Raw genomic sequence first — 23,361 nt, 5'->3', positions numbered from 1 at the left:
TTTGTCGTTTCACGTGTTGCCTGTAGAACAAAAGACATTATCGCATGGGCATCATGGTCATGACCAGAAGCTGTCTGAGAGAGGGCGTAGAGAAAAGAGAAGCGAGGGGACAAGCACTAGATCGATCTCGCGGCTGAAGGGGTTCGTTCTCCTTTTCTGTCATAACAGACTTTAGGAGTTCACATCCTGCTGGTATGGCAGGATAAGAATTAGCCGGGATTTTTCTTGTCAATCGGGTGTGCCTGTACTTTTATAAGGACTGACTGAAGGGGAGAGTGTTAGAGAGACAAAGGAAGTTGACGGCTGCAACTGTACATCCGACTTTTGCAAGCGCAGCTTCTTGGTGGGGGGATGTTAGTAGGAAGAACAATACCAAGAAGCTCAAGCTATCAACATTCCTTGTATAGGTTTTATTCTTGTTGCTCGCGCGTGTGCCATCGACAGAGCGATTTCTCCCCTCCTGGCACCTCAATCACATTGCGTTTTGTTGCAGGAGTATCAAGGTTATTTTATGTGCCATTCGATGCATCATCCATCATAGAGCAAACACACGACTTGCCACAGAGCGTAGATACATTGAAAACCACCAGCGAGTCACTGGAACTTACTAAATGGATCCATCGAATTCGTTATGCTGCAACATTCCACCAACGTCAAATACATTGTTAATGAGAACTCAGTCTACCCGAGCCGGGGGGGGGGGGGGTTCAAAGGGCCACAAATACCAAGTGCAACTTTTTCTCTTCTAACTCCTGGTGAGAGCCGCCGTCTCCCGAGGAGTTTCTGTTCCTTTTCCCCATAATCAACGGCCTACCAACACAGTATCCAGGAACGTACCGAAGCATCAACTTCACGGCCCTCCAGAACACAGACGGCGTCCTCCTAGGCCTCAGGGAAACCCGCGTTCATCTCAGTACAGGTCTACAAAACTTTGTCCTCGATTTCCTCGAGTTCCTTGGAGTCGACAATGCGCTCCATGTAGTTTGTGATGAGTTTTTTGAGGCTGTCCCTGCCTCAAGATCAATACACCACAGGCTCAAAGGCATTTCCCAACAATCCAAGTGGTGATCGGGCCTTTTTCGGGGTGAACCCTACCTAGCAGCTGTTTATTTACATAATCGCCCGAATTGTATATGAGGTTTTGACAGCCGTTTCCATCGCATCTGCATCTATGACTGTCATGACTTTGAAAGCCGAACCCAAGAGCCATAAGTGTTTGAAAGCCCTGGGCCGCAACAAGTAAGTACACTTTAACCGTAAAAAGGAACCATGTATCTACGATAGTGTAAGTTGCCGTATTCCCCTATAAGCGGTCAATCACAGTCCGCTTTATACAAGCGGCAATCACATCAAGTATATCACAACAAGGTAGCAATCCCGTTTGCCTACTTCAACCGTGGCCAGTGACAGAATCAGCCATGCCCAACGAACAAAGCCTGTATAGGCCCATCTTGTATGGCAAGAGTATAGTAGTCGACACGAGCCGCGGCCAAAGCGAAATCTTTGCGCTCCCGTCGCCAGAAACAATCCATCAAGCACGATGGGAATCTGATAGCCCCCTATATCAACTGAGCCGGTACCTCCGCGGCTGGAGAAGGCTAAGCTTCCATCCGAAAGTCGAATCGGTGGTACCCGACTTGCCATGATCTACCTAGCTCGCTGCCCTCCGTAGGTGCAATCATGTGTAATAGGTCGTAGAACGCCTTGGTTCCTTCCGAATGTAACCCTTGCGACGCGCACTACGTGTTCCACGACACCACCATACTCAGTGCCCCCAGATGACCAGGCCTGGTCATTTGGCTGTATCATGACTGGTACTCGAACAAGCTTTGCTTGGCAGCGGGTGGCTCTCCCCCCCGGACGCTTTCTGTACTGATAGTATCTCGTCCTTTTAACATTCCGGAATAAAAGCTTCCAGATTTCCACGTAAAAATTTGCCGTGCTGCTTGACCAAAGTTTCACCTCCGACGAGGATGTGGTTATCCAAACGGATGCACTCCCTCTTTTCTTTTTTGCCCCCGACTCTCTGGAGGTGTGGCAGGCTTTAAATTCAATACCGGCTAAATATTGTGTTCGCCCAGCTTCCCCAAACTTACCTTTGGGGATGGTACTAAGGGTCGGAGGGTGGTGTCCGTCGAAATGTGACGTGAATAAAAAGGCCTGTTGCTCCCCCCCTGCCAATTCCTGGCTTCTCGGTCCGCCCGTCATCAGTTTATATTGCTCGTCATCTAGTACTGTCGAACGACGTATCCAGCCGTTCACCAGTGTTCGCAATATACTATATCCAATGTCGCGATTCTCGCGTCCCGAGCTTCCGGCACGAATATCCTCTACTGAAAACGACATATAAATGATGAGCCCGTCTCACGATCATTCAATACCCCCTCGTTTCTCATCGAAGTCCTAAACAACGCTCGCCCATATAGTTCACCAAATCAAGCTGCCAAGATGAAGACCGCCGCCCTTTTGTCCCTCCTACCCCTCGCGTCCGCCAAGGTCCTCTGGGACGGCCGCTTCAACGACCTCTCCTCGTCCACGGACCTCAACAACTGGTCCTGGTCCAACCAGGTTGGCCCCTACCAGTACTACATCCACGGCTCTGGTGACGTGGCAAAGTACGTCAACCTGTCGCCCTCGTACAAGAACCCCAGCGACGCGGCATCGAAGCAGGGAGTCAAGATCACGCTCGACAGCACGGCCTACTGGAACGGCCAGAATATGCGTCGTACCGAGCTCATCCCTCAGACCAAGGCCGCCATCGCGTCTGGCAAGGTTTGGTACCACTTCAGCATCTCGCGCAAGGACGTCAACGCTCCAAGCGTCTTCCGCGAGCACCAGATCGCCTTCTTCGAGAGTCACTTCACCGAGCTCAAGAGCGGATGGATCAGTGGCGAGCAGGGCACCAGCAACAACAACTTGCAGTTTATGGTGCAGGGCAAGAGTCTCTGGAAGACCGAGTGGAAGCCGGACGTGTGGCACAACGTTGCCTATGAGATTGTGAGTCCAGTTGCTGTCGCCGTCTTCTCCCAAAGCTCTTCTCTGTGCCCTCGCCCGTTGTGATTCGACGAAGGCGGGCCGTAAACGTAGTTCGGGGAGGCAAAGGCTAACGGCAATGCGGTGTAGAACTTCTCCAGCGGAAGTGTTGGCTTCTGGCACTCTGAGGGCAGCGCACCCCTGCAGCAGGTTGTAGCTCCGGTCTCTGCCTCGACTTCGTCCAATGGCCAGGACTGGCACCTGGGCGTTCTCGAACTGCCTCGCAGCGGCTACTCCGACACCAACGAGGACTTTTACTTCTCCGGTGTCTACGTCGAGGACGGTGCCATCACCACCTCCGTCACTGGACCAGGTAGGCCCCAACAACACAGGCCAAGATGTCAATGACTGACATCTATCAACGCAGCTGCGTAGGAAAACCCCTGGAATTTCAATCCACGACAGTGCTTGCGGATGGCAGGCTCGATGAACATATATCGCCTAACCTTAAGTACATATCATTCTTGCAACGTGGGGAAAGTAAATTGGTAACCTCGAGTATTTGGTTTCATATGCCAACGTTTTATCTCAGATCGGGTTTCAGTCAGTTTACCCGCCATGCCGTTTGTAAAGCCCGTCCGTGTGAGTCTTGTCGCCCCAAACGCTATGCATGCGAGAGTCTTAGGTCCCATGAGTCGCTGTGTATGCCTGCTACACGGCTAGTGCTCGAAAGCTGGATGTTTTGGTGCTGCAAACGCGATTCTTTGTCGGCGCCATTGTAGTGTGAACCGATCTGTAAGTCGTGAACTCCGTTGCAGGCACCTGGCAACCACTGAGAGCAGTACGTGTCATGCCGGGAACCGGGCCGAGGGATGGGTTCCAGCCAGTGACACCGGCCCAGTACATGCAATACTGGGTCTGACCATCGCAATACTTGTACTTGCAGTCGATAGAAGCGGAAGCGGAAGCAGCCATAGCAACAGATGCAACGTACTGCTTCTTGTCCAGAGTCTCGAGGTCTTGGCGGTCTCCCATTAGGATGGGCCCAGGGGGGTTGCCCAGTGAAGTTATGGGGTCGTTGGGAATATGGACCTTGACTGAATCACGGCGGGCGAAGCCAGGTCCGTAGGTGCACATAGGGGTGCTGTCCTGGTGCCATTCGTGGTCGCATTTGATAGTGAGGGAGCCGTCAACAGCCGCAGTGGTTGTGGGACGGTCGGTTGAGATGTTGATCACGATTGACTGAGGCTTTGCGGTGTTGATGGTCCAGAGAGAGTTCCTCTCAAGAACGCCAGGGGTGGTAGTCGGAGTGTCCGTCATCTTGATGATGGCAGTCGTGACCGATGAGGAAGACGCAGCGTGGGGCTCAACATTTTTGCCCTTGAAGGCGACGGCTGCGACTACGGCTCCAAGACCTACCGGTATGATTGCGAAGATGATGAGGGCAGAGACCGAGCCCCGCATTGTGAACGATAGAACGGCGTATGTGAGCTTAGAGAGGGCTGTTTGGTGCCGTTATCGATCAGATGCGAACAGCCGTTTTTGCTTCTGGGCAAACAACCCACCCCAGTGGAAGATCAAACTTGTAAGAAATATCTTGAGATCTGCGAATACCTAGTTGGTTGTCGGGCTGAGATTGCAAACTTGGAGAGTTGTCAAGGGAATCAACAACGCAAAATGTAAGTTGCCAAATACCTCGCCTGCTGAAGCAGGTGGGGGTTGGGTAGTGGGAAGAAAAGAGAAAGAATATTTCAAGTGAGAGCAACTTGAAGGAGGAATCCCGAGAGCCAAGAAGCTTTGCCACTGTTCGGCCCAACGAGGGTCTCTTATATGTCAGGAGAGTAGGACAGGGATATCGTCCTCTCCAGATGAGATTGTCATGGACTATCGAGGTCAAGTAGATTTACGTTCGCGTTTTGGCCGCCTTATCCCTTTTTGTCAAAAGGGAAAAGAGGGCGGAAGCGAAGATCAGCGGGAAAGCGCTCATTTGAGTGACCAGACTCGCCTCCGTAGTCAGCCCGACGTGTGGCACAAGGCGGATGGATGTAACAGAGATACAGTCTGACCGAAGCCCTCGGTGAAGTGATATTCCACATACAAACACAGACAGACAGACAGTGAGGGAGAGAGAGGGAAAGAGAGACTCGTGTTCTCCACAGAAGGTCAGGGCTGAAGAAGAGGACATTCTAGAATTGTTTCACTGCATACTGATGTGGTATATGGTGAACAGGCTCCCTGACAACTTGATTATCTTCATCCAGCCGAATGCTAGACGACATGGCGTCCCGTGTTTGCAGAATGCCAGTTCCCGCTGTTCAGGTATTACATCGCCGCTGAATCCTGCGTCCTGACAGAATATTGCCAAGCAAACTAGCCAAGCTGCTGGCCTCGTTGATTTCATGGTCGCGAGGGAACATCAACATAAGGGAAGCCCAGTAGATCTGTATCTAGGAGCGGCTTAGGTGTGTAAAGACTCAGCATTGTTTGCTACAAGCAACCATGGGCTGGTGATTATTATACAAGCAGTCAGTTGGGCCAAAGCTGTGTCCTGATGGGATGATCTAGGAAGACGCCAATTGCGGAGCGGCATTGAAATACAGTGTGAAGGTGATAAGCCATGCTGGCCATCCACGCAACACTTCGCAGTGGGGCTAGTTGCGGTTGTCCTCCAGGCGCACATAGACGATGTTGTACAAAGCTCGGCAGCCGATGTAGCTCAGGGTCATGATGTTGACAGCGTGGGCATCGACGCCGGTCAAGTTGGCGGCCACGACGACAGCTGAATAGAACCCGAGCGTCTCAAATATGTTTTCCGACGCGGCCTTGGCACGGAGTATACGTGCCTTTGTCTAGTTCGTGGACGCGATAATGATTGAGTGGGTTAGGGACCATGTAGGGGTCGGGCGAATGCTTACAATCTCATCCAGCTTGTCGTCGGCGGTGATGGTGCTCTGGAGCTTCCGTGGGTTGCAATTGTCGTAACGCGGTCCCGATAACATGATAGCATAGACATTGGGCAGCACTGCCATCACAAAGGCTGCTGGAAAATTACGTGCGATTAGCTTGAGAAGCATCACAGACGAGAAAGTTTTACTCACAGTGTAGAGTGAAAGAGCCTTCTGGGCAAGATCAAGACCGAGTAAAGACATCTTGATGGGGCGTGACAGGCATGCTGAAGTAATGTTAGATCGAAATGAATCAGGTGGCACGAGAATTAGTTGGTATGTCCCGAACTTGGGCGTCAACTACACATACATGAACAGAAGGTCTATTTATTCAACGTGGGATCCTCGGAAGCACGAGTTGTAACATGGTCCGATGGAGCATTCGGCGAACTTTGCTCAAGCCAGGTAGGTTGATTGCGTAAGTTGGTTGGGCTTGCAAAGTTCCTTATTCATATCACTACCTTCAGATAGTTCCAAAGGGATCGGTGCCAAATGTCTGTCACCGAAAGACAGCATCTGCGATAACGGACGATTGCGAGAACACTACCTCGGATTGTCTGTTGGCATGAAGGCCAGTTAATTTACAACTTTTCTTGGTGATGTCACTTTTACAACACGATACAATGGAGATGTCTAGCAGGTGCATTGCTGTATTGGCCAGCGCCGCCTTGACCCCAGTCGAGGTACTGATGGTCGTGATGTCACATCCAAGTTGGCATTTATCCGAACCGACCAATCTGACATTTGTCATTGCATACATAACTCGCAGGATTTTTAAAAAAAAAACCAAAAAAAAACCACACCAAGGTTCAAGCCCGGCCCTGCCATTGGGGGGGGGGGGGGGGGGGCGGAATGGTATCACACAAACTGGAACCATTCCGATGCGTTTTCTTTTCTCCGGATGTCAATTTGGTGAACCCACCACACATTCTGTCCAGCCTCCAAACCGGACACGTCGAAACATAATTGTTAATGACGTCGCCGAATTTTCATACAGCATCCGAGGTTTGTGGCAATGCATTTCGATTCCCTTCCCTGCCGGGCCGTTTCGTTTGAAGTCAAGGTTCTCACCCGCGGGGAATGCGACGTCTTGGCAAAAGCACACTCGCATCCCTAGGTACCAAACGGATCAGCCACTCGTTTCTCACTACCACTCCTTTCCGAGTCCCTAAGCGCGAGACTCTCCCCCAAAGACTCAAAGAATTTAACATTACTGAAGATTCCCCTTCAATTGCGACGGCAAAGTCTCGACAACATTTTACTTACGAGGTCATTGAGAAAGCCGTTCATCGACCTCACAACGGTCATCAGAAGGCCTCTCTCTCTCGTTGAGGGGCTTTTCGTCGGGGAGTATGGGCCCCCGCCAATAAATGCTCTGAGCGCAGCGACTAAGGCACCACTGTGGTTTTTCCCACACAGCTTTTAGTATTGAGCCTTCTCATTTTTCTTCTCCCTTTCCCGGCAGGGTTCGACACAGCTCGTCAACGATGAGTGGCCATGGTAAGATGAGACTGTCATGTTCCTTGGTGTAGTAAACAATCCGACGTTGCACGCCCTCGAACACTCGATGTAGAAGTTGTTTTACTCTCAAAAGTCACTGACCAATTTCTGCAAGGGCACCATTCTGAGGTATGCGACTGACTCGGAACCCACGAACCTCCGTTTTGGAGAAACTGCTCCGTGGCGGGGCCTTGAAAAGCTGTGCAGTGCGCTGGGCTCTCCGGTGAGATTTTTCTGGAACGAGCGTTCACAAAGCGCAGAACTCCTCGACTCATGTCCCCAAGTATCCTCAGTCTTATCCTGGTTCGGGCTTCAATACGCCAACGGCAGCAGGTCTGTCGCTCCCATCATCGCGTTCCGACAAATCAAGTGATTCGGGTTTGGCGAATCTTGCCTCGTTGGGAAGTCCTGCGGGCGGCCGCGTTCGTTTGCGATTCTCGAGTGAGATAGGAGTGTATCGCGGCTTCTAAAGCAGTTTGTACAGCGACGACACTGAAAGGCCACATAAGAGCGTCGAGTGACGGCATTGATACTCGTACGGGAAGAGCGCTTCCCCCTTGGCTGAGGATGACAACTACGAGAGCGACCTTTGTGTGTTCAGATCCAGCTTCGTCGACGTCTGCTAGGTGCATCTACCGGGCGAAGAGAACAGACAAGTATGGTCCACAACGATAGCCTGAAGGGCTGCATGCCAAGCTCTTGCAACAGAATGTTCGAAAGGGCATGAGTCGACGAGATGGAAGCAAGCCCAGAAGTAGCCGGAGAGGAAACCAAGTGAGATCCAGATTCATACAGACCCCCTGGCATCCTTGCATTGCAATGCGTTCAAGCAAACAGCAAACGGAAAATGCATGCACCTGGGGAATGCGACCAGAGCAGGGATGCCGATGAGACTAGATGCCAGACTACGCAACATTTTGAGAGAATGGGTTGGTCTAGACGAATGCGGCATGGCGGCGTAGCATGCACACACATACACACACACTCACTGACTGATTCACAAGCAGAAGGACTCGCCAAACTGCACAATCAGCGAGATATGCAACTTGTGTGTTTTACACTACACGTCAGGCAGATTGCTTCACCAGAAAGAAGCCTTCAGGGTGCGTACGTACTCTGTATGTGTAGCAGGATCTGAGATTTCGAGTTGAATGAGTGTGTGAAATGAGAAGAGCTCACACTTACACCCTTCTCAGGGTTTCCCACCAGACTATCTAAGTAAGGTAGGTACTTATCCATAGGTATCCTACATAGGTAGGTAGGTAGGTAGGTATTTACCTACTTACCTGCAAGGAAGCGTGCGCCGAAACAGTTGGAGGGCCTGGTCCAGGCATCCCCATTGGAGAGATTATCTGGCAAGAGAGATTACGCGCACTGTACCCTCTCCTTTTCGCCTCCCCCGGCCCTCCATCTCTGCATCACCCATTTGTCTACTTTCACCTGTTAAGGGTGGGCTATCGCCTGTACAGTGCCTAGCTTATCCGATAACAAATCTTTTCTATCAACCCCCCCAATCTAGCAACTGCCCATCCGGCCTGTGACTTCCAGAATCACCTACTCGTTCAGCGGCGCCCGTAGACCGACAAATTTCTGGTCGACCATCCACGACAGAATTCAATCGCGATCAATTGCCACGACCCAACACCGCCCTTTCCATCACTTTTGATCGTTGATTTCATCCCTACGACGCCCGGAAAATATCGTCGACACTCCGTTTTTGCCCAAAACGGATGTCGCGGCAGCTCATGACATGACTGAGGTCGGGCCTGCCGACCGCTCCAGGCTTTTGCGATCCAAACGCGATGAATTTTCGTAAGTAATTGCACTGTTCGATAGAGATCGCTCTTGCGAGCTCAGCGATACCAAAATCATGGTGTTGACAATTTTTAGTTCAATTGTAACGTCGAGGAAGCGGAAGCTCCGACAGCTCTTCGCTGTCGCGACCGAGAGCGATGCACTCCCGACAAACGACTTCGCGAACCCTGACGCGCCGCCCACCTCAGCAGCCGAACTGCAATTCCTGCAGACCTGCGACATCTCACAGTACGTTTCGCCTGCCTTGTCGCGCTTCCCCCCTCCTTCCCCTTTCCTTCTTTCCTTTTTTCTATTTGGCCTGGTCGCGTTCCGGTTGCCCTGGCTGCTGGTTCGTCGCTTACACGACTTACAGAGGGCGGAAGCTCAACGAAGCGAATGTTCCTGCCCGACCTCAACTGCGCTACGATGTCTTGCGGAACTCCCTCGATAATTCTGGCCTTTTCGCACCGGAGACTGCGCTCGCGCCTCCCACCAAGCAAGATGCGTCGACCGAATCGCAAACGAAGAACACTACTACGCCGTCTCAACGACAGTCTGTAGCTGCAACCAGCGACACGAACGGCGTCGCACCGTCGCCTCGAACACTCCCCGGCTCTACTCGTCCCTCATCGCTTCCGCCGAAGCCCCCGACGCCTGTATCTGCTGCAGCGACGCCAGCGACTTCGGCTCGACCCGAAGCCGTCAAATCCTCTGCTGTACCCGTCTCATTCCCCTCGCCACCGCCAGCGACGGCTCCCACGAACGATCCTCTTCACGCATCGCGAGAGGAGGCTAGCGAGGCTACCGATACTGATGTTGCCGAGAAGCTTGGTTCCTCTCCCACGCGCACCGCTGGCATCTCCAAGCAAGCAGGGCCCCGGCCAGCCGATGCGCCGCAGGTGCCCCCCCAACCACCGGCTGTTCAGCTGCCCCCACGGCCAGAGGCAAAGAAATCGGATGATACGAACCCCCCTGCTGTGAAGCTGCCGTCTGATGCCACGAAGGCAGCAGATGGGTTCTCTTCACCAGGCTCGACAACACAAACAGCCGCAACCCCTGCTGTTCATGATGTTTCCACAGATACCAGCCCCGATAATGAAGGGCCTCAATATGTGGAACGGGTGGAGGGTCGGAGTGAGGCCGATGCAGCGGATAGTGTCGAGGAAGCAAAGGATTCCGATACCACGCGTTCTCCCGATGCCGATCCGTTCAATGGCAGAATTCCAGACGGGCCCGAGGCCCAGCTTCTCCAAGAGTCCATGGCGATGGACACTAAGCCAACACCACCGCCAGTTGAAACCGTCGCGAAGCAGCCGTCGCCACCTACTGTTCCTGCTGTGTCCGTTGTACCTCTAAAGGATGCGCCAGAGCCGATAACGTCCTCTGCCCAACCCCTTTCCCAGGATGCTCACCCTACGACAGTCGAGTCAAAGATTCCTGCTGCAGCCAAAGAAAGTTCAGAAAGCCAAGAGTCACAGCCCGCAGATAAAATGGACGTGGATCCGCCCACCAGTACCCAGACAGAAGAAAAACCTTCCGTCCAGGTACAAGAAAGTACCAGTGTCGAACCCTGCTCAGTAGGGGCTCAACCCCCATCTCAGGCACAACCGGAAGCACCACAGGACCTCGAGCGAGCAGTCACTCGAACCGCCTCAGGCGCTATGGCACAGAAGTCCGTTGCCGAAATATTGGGGGAAACGGAGACTCAGATTGATCCGGACGTCAAAGCACCCCCCAGTCAGCTTACGCCAATGACATCTACACCTCAATCTCCCAACAGGCCAAAAACCTTTGCGACCAAGAAGAAGGAGAAAGAGAAAGCCAAGAATAAACCTTCTGCAGTAGTCTTTGGTAAGCAAACCAGGCGATCTGTGGACAAGTCTATAGTGCCCAGTCAGCAGAAGCAAAGCTTTCTTCCCACGGATGATTACTTCACGCCACTCTTTGTCCAAGGCTTTACTCAGACATCAAAGTGGATGAAGCCCATCGAAGTCATCCTCAACCAATCCCATAAAACGGTCTCTACCCCAGATGCCTATGTGGCCATTCAAGATAACCAGGCATGCCGAGTGCTCCGCCGCGTTTATCACCTGCAGCAGCATGACAAATGGTCGCTGCGGCAGCCTAAGAGATGCCCGGAACCTGTGCGCCCAGAGTCCCACTTGGATGTCTTGCTCCAAGAGATGAAGTGGATGAGGACGGACTTCAGGGAAGAGAAGAAGTGGAAGCTTGCGGCTGCTCGCAACCTCGCACATGCTTGCGCGGAATGGGTTGCTTCGACCGAGGAAGAACGTAAAGACCTTCAGGTTTCCGCTTACATCCCGCCGAAGCCCCAGCCTCTTGATACCGAGACTGACACGTCAATGGACGACGCTATGTTGGATGTTGCCGATGCCCGAACAACACCTGAGTTGGTACCCTCCGGAGACCACGACTCCCCCGAGCACGTCGACGAGCTGCGTGAAGAGGTTCTTGAGACTGTCGCACCCTCTGCCATATTTGCTCTCGAAGAGGACGACGTTGTATTTGAGCTTCGCAGTTCTCCGGCCGCCGACCAACTGCTGCAGGAGCTCCCGATGTACGGAGCGCCACTCAAGGTTCCTTCATTTGATTTTACTGGTCCCGAGTTTGATCCCGATGCGCACTGGCGCCGCCCAGCTCTTCCGCTGAGCAAATACGTCGAAGGCGAGATGAAACTTTCATCAGACGGCCCCCCAAGAAAACGGAGCCGATATCAGTACGAGGAAGAGGAAGATGACAATGACGAGAAGGTAGTGTTCGGATCTCAACCTACCAAGAAGATGAAGTTGCCGCCGCAGAACATCGACGTGGCGTTGTTCCATCCTGAGATGAAGTCAATTCGAGATCGCCTTCACGCGGGCCATCAGTTCCGACCACCTGCAGAGTATCAGATGCCGATGCAGAGTTTCTACGAGTGCCGCAGCCCGTCACAGTGGACTTTGCCCGAGGACGACGAGTTGAGGAGTTTAGTTCGCGAGTATTCGTACAATTGGTCACTCATCTCCAGTCTCCTCACTCCGAGGTCTGTTTTCACATCTGGGGCAGAACGGAGGACGCCATGGGAATGTTTCGAGCGTTGGATCAACCTTGAAGGCCTTCCTACAGACATGCAAAAGACTCAGTACTTCAAAGCATATCAGAACAGGATCGATGCCGCCAACCGCGTCATCATGCAACAGAACCAGATCGCTCAGCAACAAGCTGCTGGCTCGACAACGCCCGCGACGCCGGTCGCAAGGCGCAGACCATCAACGCCTCTGAGGGTTGAGCGGCGACGCAACCAGAAGCATTTGACGCTGATCGATGCCATGAGGAAGTTGGCCAAGAAACGAGAGACTGCAGCTCAGAAGCAGCAGCATGCCACCCAAATGGCTGCCATGCGCAAGGCTAATGAGGCTGCGCAGCCCAGAGGCCCAACCAAAACGCCGAGAGATTACAGCTTGATGAGGTGGGAGCGTGACCAGCAACTCGCCGAGAAGGTGGCCCAATTCCACCAGCGCCAGGAGACTCAAAGAAGGATTGCCATGCAAGCACGCCAAGGTCAAGTCGCTGCTCAGGTTGCAACAACTCCTGGTACCGCCCAGGTGCAGCCAAACGCCACGGCACAGGTCAACGGCAACATTCCCCGTCCCAACATACCCAACCAACTCGCTGTACCGGGTCAGGCTGGCCGAGGCCGTATGCCGATGCAAGCACCGACGGCCAATATGGGTGGCGTCCCGGCTCAAATGGGCGGGCTTGTACCTCCAGCTATGCAAATGAATGGAGTGCCTCAAGCGCAAATGCAAGCAGCAATGCAGGCCCAGCATAGGATGCCGATGCCCAACCCGCAGCCCGACGTCAACCTCATGCTGCAGGCTCGCCGTATCTCGGAACAGCAACGGCAAGCTGTTCAGTTGCAGCAGGCCCAGCAGCAGGCCCAACAGGTCCATCAACAACCTCAGCAATCGCAGCAGCATCAACAACCGCAGCAGCAGCAGCAGCAGCAGCAGCAGGCCCAGCAGGCCCAGCAGATACACCAGGGCACGCCAACCTCTCATGCGTCTCAATCTCATTCTCCGCCTAATATGCGACCTGCTTCGGTCAACGGTGTGAACGGTGCGAATGGTGTCAACGGCGTTAATGGCGTCAATGGCATCAACGGCGTCAACCAACAGAGCATCTATGCAAATGCCCAAGCCATGATGGCGTCAATCAATAGTGCCAGTAGCGCCGGAGTGTCGACACCTCCAGCTGGTGGCCTTCATATGCCCAATGGTACATCAGGTTCACCTCGGCCACTGACCCAGGTGCCTGCAAGTATTCAAGTGCAGCTGAACAACCTAGAGGCTCAATATAGAGCAAAAAACCCGAACCTGACGCCCGAGCAGGTCCGTCAAGCTGCTACAGAATACCTCACGCGCTTGATGATTGCACAGAGAACGACCATGTCGCAGAACGCTATGAATGCGGCTGCTGGAGGCGGAGGTGCTACCTCTCCTGGTATTGCTAATGGCCTTGCAGCCACCACCAGCCCCCACCAGTATGCTGCTCTGCTGAGGCAGCAACAGCAACAGCAAGCGGCTGCTGCGGCTGCTCAGAATGGGCAGCCTCAGACCGGTCAGCACCAACAAGCACACCACCAGCAGCACCATGGTCAACAACAAGCGCAGCATCATCACCATCAACAGCAGCAGCATCATGCTCAGCAGCAACAGAGTGGCCAGCAGCAACATGTCCAGCCGCAGCATACTCAGCACCAGCAACGCCAGGTTCGAGCTCAACCTACCCCACAGCCCCAGCACACGCCTCAACCCCCTCCAACGCAGCAGGTGCCGAAGCAGCCCCAGCATCAAGCTCAGCAAATCCAACGACCTCCATCGGCCCAGTCCGCCCAAGCAGCACAGCACCTTCAACAGGCCCAGGCCCAGCAAGCTCAAAAGGTGCAGCAACAACAGCAGTCGCAGCAAGTACAGCAGACCCAGAAACCCCCAATGCCTCATACGCCTCACACTCCTGCTCAACAGGCTCAGAAGCCTCCTACACCTCAGATGGCCCAGCAAGCACAGAAGCCTCCCACGCCTCACACGCCCGCCCAGCAGGTGCAGAAGCCTTCCACGCCACAGATGCAGCAAGCCCAGACGACACCTCACATGCCGAAAGCTCCAACACCTCAACTGCAGAAGGCCCAGGCACCAGCAACACCTCAGCAGGCTCAGCAGGGCCAGAAGCAGGCCCAACAGCATACACAGCAACAAGCCCAGCAAGTGGCACAACATGCTCAGCAGCAGCGTCAAGCTAGCGGCAGCGCAACACCGTCTGGCACACCCGCCACGTGAGCTGGGTAGCGGAACCTGATTTCTACCGGCATCACATACACCAAACCATCACAGGCAGTCGACTTGGATGTCTATGAAGGGGGCGAAGACAATCGCCAAGGATGTGGCGAGAGAGACCACGTCTAGAGAAGGAGTCGCGGAGGGCGCGGAAGGATGCCCAAAAGGGAACGGAAAGATCAGAGCGCCCCCGCAGTGTCATCGCGCTGTTCGCTACCCCGTCCCGTCAACAAATACTTCATTTTGCGAGTTAGACGGCGTTCAAGAGGACGGGATAATACGCGAGCAGACGTACATGTATATATAAGCAAAACACCCCACCAATTGTGAGATTCTCGCTGTCAGCGGAGAGGCTTTGACGCAGAAAAGACACCCTAGCAACCCTAGGTTGTACATATCACTTTTTAAATGCGGCTCGGAAAGACAGACAGGCGGCGGCTGTAGTAGCAGCTACGCTGGGGAACGAACTACCTACTATTAGATGGTGGAAGAAGGCGAGATACGCTATTGGCCTACGAGGAAAAGATGAAATGAAATAAAAAGAAGAAAGAAAAGAAGAAGAAAAAGTAAGGAAAACCATCCCATGTTTGTCCCTCTCGTCGTCCGTGATCTAATCTCCGTTGCCAACTTGTGTGTTATGGCCCATCGACTGCGCTGATTCGTATGGTGGCTGAGTTCTCGGTCACATACTCGGACAACTGCCCTGATGGTCTATGCACCATTATCACATTACCAGACAGACGATATGAAGTCGTTCCTTCGACGCCGGCCTGGCTATTTTGTCGACCACGGCTAAGTCACCGTAGGAGAATGTGACGTCGTGCACAACGAGCGGTGATGCAGCAGAGTGATTTCATCAGGTTTACCATTGAGAAAACGTAGTAAGCAGGCCTTTAGGCATAAAGGCCCAGCCAGATCTATAGTATACGCCCAGAACGCCGCCGTGATGACTAAGCCTCATAGCATCGCCTAGGAGTGCGTTACATGCCCGATTCTTGACGAGAAATCCCACCGACCAGCCTTGAACGGCATTTGCACAAGAAACCAACATCGCAAAGAAAAAGAATCATTGATAAACAAGCACCTTAAACCTGGCCCGGGCCGGGACCGGGGCCGTTCCCCCGGCCGCTCCCCCCATCAAGCAGCAGTTTTGGCTTGATATAGTCCTCATCCAGCTGCCTGAACAGACCCGCTGCGTCCTCGGCACCGTGGCTAAAGAGTTGTCTAATGGCGGACGTCGCTGAGACGTGGTGGGGCGCGGCGGCAGCGGCGGCTGTGGGCTCGGTTTGCGCGAGAAGACCGCCGGAACTGGCCGACTGCGAGGTGCCAGGAATGGTCGGGCTCCTCCGGCGAGGCTCACGACGGGCCGGAGGCGGGAGATCTGATGTATCGATGTCGCTTTCTAAGTCCGAGTCCGTTGTATTACCGCTGCGGCCCAGGAGATCGGCTCTCTCGATTTCCGAGTTCTTGCGGCTGAGACTCCCCTGCCTCTTGGTTGGGTTCGGCGAGTGTGAGCCGGAAACGTAACTGCTGCGTTCCCCCGCCGCCGGAGGTCGAGTGGCATTGCGCGACCCAATGTTATCCAGCGAGAGGCTGCCGTTCTGCCGAGGAGTGTAACCGATACCGGTGCCAGTGCGCTTAGCATATTGGCCGCCGCTGAAGGTTTCGATATCAAATTCATCGTCGCTATCAATTTCGTCTACAACACCAGTTCGGATACCAAGGATCTCCAGCATACGCGCAGTCGTGCCACCGAATATGATGACGGTAAGGACCACGACCACCAAAACTGTAGCCTTCAGTGCGTATGAGTTTTCGCCCGTGAGTAAAGCCGCAAGGGCGACGCCGACCGCTCCGCGAAGACCAGCCCAGAAAATCATGGCCTGGTAGTTGTAAGGAAGCTCGTCGCTCACATCTCCGCCTCTCCGGCGGGCCCTGTAACGAATAACCCAGTTGATAAGTCGGGACAAGGGGAACACCGCCACCCACCGTGCAGCGCAAACTGCACAGACGGTAATGATGATGAGGAGAGGCCGGAATTGCAAAGCATTGTCGGTGAATAGGGCAAGACCGAGATAAATGAAGATGAAATTTTCTGACAGCTGTGCCAGAATCTGGAAGATGAACTTGGTTGTAAGCTGGGTTCGCCGGGACATGTTGAAATAGGCGTAGTGCTTCAGCGTTATGCCGCAGAACAGCAAAGACACAATGCCTACGAGGCCGTCAGCGATGTGCTCATATGATCCAAGAAAGAAACGGGCGAGAAAGTCTTACCAGACATGTGGATAGCATGAGAGAAGAAATACGTCGCATATGCAACCAACACAACCAGGCAGCTTTCGTTCTTAGGGTATCGTCGAATGTAAGTGAACTTTAGAAGCAGCGCTATCATAACACCCACAAGCACGCCGATCAACATACTACCGAAGAAGACAATCAAGAAGATGCCAATACCCTCGAAGAAGCTCAAGAAACCAAGCTTAGACGCATCACCTTTCTTATACTTTTGTGCCGTCTCGAAGATAACGATAGCAATGGCATCATTGAGGATTGACTCGCCGAAAATGATGGTATACAATTTGGGATCGACCTTGTACGAGTTGAAGATGGCCAGAATGGTCACGGGGTCGGTAGCCGATAGAGTCGCGCCAACAGAAATGGCGTCGACGAACGACATGCTGATAGACTCAACCCCGGTCAGGGCGTAGAGCCATAGGATGAGGCCAATTACGACAGCCGATAGAAACGTTCCAGCAAAAGCGAAGGTCAAGATGGTGCCCATATTCCTGAAGAAATTGGCCTGATGTAGCTCGTAACCCGAAGCAAGAATGATCGGTGGCAGCAGTAGGTTGAAGAAGATTTGGTAGTTGAAGCTGATAAGGTTTCGAATCGAATCGCCCGAGGTCACGAGCAACAGAAGGCCCACAGTCATTCCTGTGGAAGTAACTGTCAGGTGCTATCGAGCAATTGGGAGTGAAACGAAGGGACAAACCTGCAAAGATGGAGATGACCGTTTCGTGGACAGCCTCGATCTTTCTTTCTTGTAGAAAGTAACTCGTGAGGAAGGCGATGATGAGAAGCATAATGGAGATGAAGAGCGCCCATGCCGCAAAGATCTCCTTTTGGGAGCCATCGGAGCCTGTATTATAGAGTCAGTCACAATCGTCGTCGGGCGCGCAAAGGCCGGAAGGAATCGGTCGGCAGCGTACTCTCAGGGTCGCCCTCTTCGGCGGCGCGTTCTAGCAAAGCAGTGTCAGTTTGCGCACCTGGGCCAGCAAAGGCAGAATATCGAGATTACATACGAACAAGGCGCAGGGCCGTTCCCGCGATATCCGACGCCGATATCATTCTGAAAGAGGGGGTTTACGAGTTCGGCGTTCACGGGTTGGTGACGGAGTAAGATCCAGAATCGAGCGGGAAGCAGGCTGACCGGCGGCTCGCGCGTGAGCTCCGAAAGTGACAGATGGCGATCATGAACAGGCCAGCTCGTCGGACGCCGTAGATTCGAGGAGGAGGGGTCGGGTAGGCGGAGCTTCGTAGGCTGACGACAAGAGGACAAGGTAGCTTTTGAGATGTATTGCTAGGTTTCAAAATTAATTCAATGCGAAGAATAGGCACCGGATTCGTGTAGGTGTCCACTGGAGGCATCAATGCAGGGAGCCGGCCACTGGTCGGAGGCGGCAATGGCTTTAGGTGGCTGACTCTATGGGAATGCGGTGATTGGTCGCCGTACAGGTTGGCAGTTGGACGTTTGCCTGCGATAGCCTCGGTGGGGTGGTAGAGCTACATAGAGCATGGGCAGGTGTCGCTGGCTGAAGGTGGAAGTCGAGCGCCAAGTGTCGGTCTCGAAGTACCGAGTACATAGGCACCGGTTGCCGTAGCCAGAGAGTTAAAAGTGTATTTTGTACGGAGTATAGAGACTTGTATTTTTTTTTTAAAATACAGTATTTATAAGGATCAACTTAAATAATAAATTCTATAGTTAATATATAGTATAGATCTAAGGATTTTTATAAGGGTTTCTTAATATAGTTTCTATTTTTAGTACCTATATATTAATATTATTAAGTTAATACACCTTATACTTATTTGATGTTTTTCTTTAGATAAAATTTAATATATATTAAACTTGTATTTTTTTTGTTAACTCTCTGGCCGTAGCTCCTGAGTACGGTTGGACCGGATTCCGACAGGGATGCTTACTAGACTAGAAACGCCTGGTGGGATAAAATACCTGATAGCGACGTTTGAGCTGTTTGGAGAACACCCGATTTGTGTATATATGGAGACATGCTTCTTATTACATTAAAGGGGCGGGAAAGCTCGAGGCGGGCCGCATGACTTTATCAGCCATGGTACGTGCTCGCTCCGCCCAACTAGCAGAGGTCTAGATTCCTGCGGGAAGAATCTCGAGCAAACCAGACCCATCACAGCCGAACCCATTGCTCCTCCTCCTGGCAGAGGGGCAGAGCAGAGGCCCAGATGGGTGGTCTGGGGGGCCGTAAGAGGTCCAGTGAAAACAGTAGGTAGTTCATGGAGCCACGCAAGCCGAGGGCGTTGGGAATGGTGGGTGCACTTGACGGGAAGCATCTGACACATTGCACTTGGGAGGGTGTTGTCGCAAGACTGGCTGGGAAACCGTGGTAGCACTTGATCAAGATCCCTCGTGGGGAGAGCTAATTAATCTGCCGGAGACAGATGTTTGGCCGCACGCGACTATACGGGGCTGGCCGCCATTCGATGTGAGATGGTGAGATTGTGCCCTACGGTACCTTACCTGGCCTGCCCGAGGAGGTCTTATGCACAGCGCACGAGGCTTACACATGAATGGAACCCATGGCCAGTGATGGAGTTTGTACGCAAAGGCTGGGTCCCTGGAGGGGCCCCCTTTTTTTTCCCTTTTTTTCCCTTTTTTTTTTTTTTTCTAGTCTGTTGATTTTGGTTTTCTGGATGTCACGCTGGATCAGATAGAATGACAGAATGACAACGTCGCCGTGCAGGGCTTCTCCAGTAGTGCAGGTATCAAATGGAGTAAATGGTGGACGATTCGCTTGGGAACCAGAGATACCCCTAAATACCTACGGTACCTAGATAGATAGCTAGATAGGAACAAATGGGGCGGGCGGGAGAAGGAGCTACGGGGATGACGTACCGGGTGCGGGGGTGTGTCCATGAGCACAGCAGACAGGTCTCTTCTCTCTGACCGTCACTGTGCGATGCCATCGTGACTTTAACTTGGAGTCTCGGGTACCAGGCCTGTCCCCTCTTGCGGAACCTGCGCTGTTAGCCGTGGAAGATTCGATCGTTTCCACCACTTAACTGACTTTACCCCAAACAAATAAATACAAGCACTTCCCCTCCCCTCTATTTCCGCCCGTCGCGCGTCTGGACCCTCTCACCCTGCCCGCATTCTCATCGTCACCATCACTAGCTATAAAAGTGACTAGCTAGCTAGCTACCTATACGTGTAGCGTCCAGAGTGTCTAGCCGACAAGCCCATCCGTACCCAACGTGCTACTACACTACGTTAGCCTGCCTGCTCAGTGTCGCATCCCTCGCCTCGCCGGATTCACGGACTCATCTAGACGCCCTCTAGTCCGTTGCCCATCAACAGCTGCGTTTCCTTTCGCCTCCTGCGACCCGTTCAGCTGCGATCCGCCCCTGAGTTCTCTTTCAGTGCCGCCGAAGCCCCACGGCGCATTCGCCTGCCGCTCTCCCGCCACCCGTTTGTTACTCGACCCGACAAGCCTCGAACTTGCCATCCCAGGCATCTTCTTACCTTAGCGTTAGGTACATTGACATATAGGCGCAACCCTAGCACACCATCTCAACGAGCGGTACTTGCTTTCATTCGCCCTCACCCGCCTCCTACCGCATAGCCCAGGCTCGAATCAGGAACCGACCTCCACCATTTCGTAGGTCATTCCGCGAGGGCGGAGTTTGCAGCCAGCGAATGACGCAAAGTCCTGCCGCCGGCTCTGTCATCGTCAGAAATCAAATCACCCCGTACCAAGAGCCCGTGTTCTGGGGTCTCGTGGCGTCCTCCTACTTGACCGCGTGACGGCCACACAACAACTTTTTTTTTCTTTTTCCCCCTCTGACTTTACCACATCCAACCTTCTTCTTTATTGCTGCGCATCCCAATCGCCCTTTTACGCGCGCTCTTCTCTGGAATTGTTTTGTTGGCCAGTCTGTCGCCTCGCTCCCAACAACCGACGCCAACTCCGAACTGAACGACTACTCCCCAGGTTGCCCCGCTCGTGGGCTTGTCCGAACCCCATCTTCATCGAACCACTTCATTAACAAGACTGCCTGCCACGGCTTGACGTCTTCTACGATTGAAGATGCCTTCGTCTCAGTCTCATTCTCCCAGGAGGGGTCGCCCGATGCCCTCGAACTCCAAAAGAGCCAGTGAGCGATCGCCGTTACTACTTCCGACCAGCGATGACGACGAGGGTTCCACCGACGGTAACACGATTCTGGCGGATCAGGAGGATCTCCAGCAGACAAAGAGCACCTGGTACCTGATTCTTCTCACAATCAGCATCGGCGGTCTACAAATCGCATGGTCTGTCGAGCTCTCCAACGGGTCTCCCTACTTACTCTCCCTTGGGCTGAGCAAATCATTGATGGCCCTGGTGTGGATTGCTGGCCCGCTTACCGGCACACTGGTTCAGCCTTATGTCGGTATGAAGAGCGACAACTGCCGGCTGCCGTGGGGCAAGCGGAAACCATTCATGCTCGGCGGGGCTGTGGCAACCATCATCTCCTTGATGTTCTTGGCTTGGACTCGGGAAATCGTGACCGGCATATTAGGCCTCTTTGGCGCAGACATTGAGTCTCGCGCCGTCAGAAACACCATCATTTGCGTCGCGGTGGTGGGCATTTATGTCCTCGATTTCGCCATCAACACCGTGCAAGCCTCCATCAGGGCCTTCATCGTGGACTGCGCGCCAGCCCATCAGCAGGAGGCAGCCAATGCTATGGCCAGCCGGATCACCGGCTTCGGAAACATCCTTGGATATGTCGCGGGCTACATCAACTTGCCAACCTACCTCTGGTTTCTGGGTGATACCCAGTTCAAGGTCCTGTGTGCTATCGCCAGCATAGCCCTTGCAACAACCATTGTGGTGAGCACGACACTAATCAAGGAACGCGACCCACGGCTTGAGGGCCCGCCAGTTCTGGGCAAACCCGGCGTCTTTTCATTCTTCACGCAAATATTCGCATCTATCAAGCGGCTCCCGCCTCAAATTAGGAAAGTTTGTCAGGTTCAGCTCTGCGCCTGGGTCGGCTTTTTCCCACTTCTCTTCTACACCTCTTCGTACATTGGTGAGATTTACGTCGAGCCGTACCTGGAGGCCAACCCTCATATGACCCCGGAAGAGCTTGATCGACTTTACGAACGCGCAACCCGGATTGGAACTTTTGCTCTTCTGATCAACTCTGTTGTTAGCTTACTTACCAACGTCTTTCTTCCCTTCTTCGTCGCCCCCACCTACGACAGTCAGCCGATCGACGACCTTCAAGGAGACTCCGACAGTGCAGACTATGACAATGAGAAGTCGTCATGGCTCGATAAGCTGCAGATCCCTGGGTTCACCCTCAAGCGGGCTTGGTTCGCCTCTCTGCTTCTTTTCTCGGGCGCCATGTTCTGCACCGTCATTGTGCGTACGGTAGAAGCAGCGACAGCCCTGATCGGACTGGTAGGAATCACTTGGGCAATGACCCTGTGGGCGCCCTGGGCCATTATCAGCGCCGAAATCAGCCGAAGAGATGCAATGATCCGACAGGCGAAGCAAAGGCAGTTCGGCCCCAGCGGGGATGCAGAGGGTCCGGCGTCGCCCTCTCTGGACTCCGTCGCCGACTCGGAATTGAATGATGGCGAGGAGCCAGACCAGGCTGGTGTCATCCTTGGTATCCACAACATGGCTATCGCCGCTCCCCAAATCATCGCCACCGTCGGCTCGAGCGTCATCTTCCGAGTTTGGCAGAAGCCTCGCGGTACGCCAGGCGATCATTCCATCGCCATCGTCTTGGCGTTTGGCGGTATTGCCGTGCTTGTGTCGTCCTTCTTCGTGGCCAGCATCAAGGAGAGCGCCGCGATGCCGGCAGATGCCATGATCGTCGCTGAGGAAGGTGAGGGTGAAGGTGCCGCGGGAAGCCGCCCCGGAACGGCTCGAAGCCGTAACAAGAGCTATGAGCATCTTCCGCGGGCCAGCATCAAGCGTGCGACCATTACGAGGAACAAGAGTTTTGGAGGTGCCGAGTACTAATAAACGGTACTTGGGGGTTTCACTCATTTGGCGTTGGGATTTTGCCAGGGAATCGAAAGGGGATCCATGAAACCATCGATAATGTCAGCTACCCCCCTTCTCCGAATTGGATCAACGACTTTGGAAACTTGCAAGGAGTTCGGGCTCGAGAAATGACCAAGACGGAAAGGAGGGGCTTTTCCCGACCTCTTATTTTCTTTTTTTTCCCCTTGAATCAAGATCGTTTTGTTTGGACGGAGTGCATGCAGTAAAGGGAACAACAACACAGCGGGACCGGGAGATCAGGTGTCTTTCTCCTTTCATCATCATATTCATCATCACCTTAGAACGCGACGGGAGAACGAGGGAGGAGGTTAAGAATGTGGGAGACCACGATATACAAGAAGCGGCCTCGCCTGTTTAGAATGACACGGCACGCAGCCGACCAAATCCTGCAAAGTTTCAAGCGCATTTCAATCTACGTTACAGGTTCCAAAGCGAGAGTCCATACACGAGTTCCACACAGACACAGAGGAGAGAGTAAGGCGAATGTATAGA

The 23,361-nt window shown here is 53.3% G+C and overlaps 6 protein-coding genes across 6 annotated transcripts; 3 read left to right on the top strand and 3 right to left on the bottom strand.

Annotated features, from left to right (window-relative positions):
• Positions 1-2,448: 2,448 nt before the first annotated feature.
• GLRG_00140 (uncharacterized protein) lies at positions 2,449-3,381 on the top strand (the record flags this gene model as incomplete). Its single annotated transcript, XM_008090825.1, has 2 exons — positions 2,449-2,997; positions 3,124-3,381. 2 exons carry the CDS (start codon positions 2,449-2,451, stop codon positions 3,379-3,381), a joined length of 807 nt encoding a protein of 268 aa, XP_008089016.1.
• Positions 3,382-3,684: 303 nt separating this feature from the next.
• On the bottom strand, positions 3,685-4,437 carry GLRG_00139 (uncharacterized protein; the record flags this gene model as incomplete). Its single annotated transcript, XM_008090824.1, has 1 exon — positions 3,685-4,437. One exon carries the CDS (start codon positions 4,435-4,437, stop codon positions 3,685-3,687), a length of 753 nt encoding a protein of 250 aa, XP_008089015.1.
• Positions 4,438-5,624: 1,187 nt separating this feature from the next.
• GLRG_00138 (uncharacterized protein) lies at positions 5,625-6,122 on the bottom strand (the record flags this gene model as incomplete). The annotated part of the gene is made up of 3 exons (XM_008090823.1): positions 5,625-5,822; positions 5,889-6,013; positions 6,068-6,122. The coding sequence occupies 3 exons, from the start codon at positions 6,120-6,122 to the stop codon at positions 5,625-5,627; spliced, it is 378 nt and encodes a 125-aa protein (XP_008089014.1).
• A 3,046-nt stretch (positions 6,123-9,168) lies between these two features.
• On the top strand, positions 9,169-14,551 carry GLRG_00137 (uncharacterized protein; the record flags this gene model as incomplete). The annotated part of the gene is made up of 3 exons (XM_008090822.1): positions 9,169-9,230; positions 9,309-9,461; positions 9,586-14,551. 3 exons carry the CDS (start codon positions 9,169-9,171, stop codon positions 14,549-14,551), a joined length of 5,181 nt encoding a protein of 1,726 aa, XP_008089013.1.
• Positions 14,552-15,633: 1,082 nt separating this feature from the next.
• On the bottom strand, positions 15,634-17,896 carry GLRG_00136 (sodium/hydrogen exchanger 3; the record flags this gene model as incomplete). The annotated part of the gene is made up of 5 exons (XM_008090821.1): positions 15,634-16,760; positions 16,823-17,482; positions 17,541-17,687; positions 17,758-17,787; positions 17,851-17,896. The coding sequence occupies 5 exons, from the start codon at positions 17,894-17,896 to the stop codon at positions 15,634-15,636; spliced, it is 2,010 nt and encodes a 669-aa protein (XP_008089012.1).
• Positions 17,897-20,892: 2,996 nt separating this feature from the next.
• Positions 20,893-22,824, top strand: GLRG_00135 (general alpha-glucoside permease; the record flags this gene model as incomplete). Its single annotated transcript, XM_008090820.1, has 1 exon — positions 20,893-22,824. The coding sequence occupies one exon, from the start codon at positions 20,893-20,895 to the stop codon at positions 22,822-22,824; it is 1,932 nt and encodes a 643-aa protein (XP_008089011.1).
• Between the last annotated feature and the right edge of the window lie 537 nt (positions 22,825-23,361).

Source organism: Colletotrichum graminicola (genome assembly GCF_000149035.1).
Source record: "Colletotrichum graminicola M1.001 genomic scaffold supercont1.1, whole genome shotgun sequence".
NCBI lineage: Eukaryota > Fungi > Ascomycota > Sordariomycetes > Glomerellales > Glomerellaceae > Colletotrichum > Colletotrichum graminicola.
The sequence above is the reverse complement of the archived record's forward strand: the minus strand, read 5'-3'. Positions and strand labels throughout refer to the sequence as shown.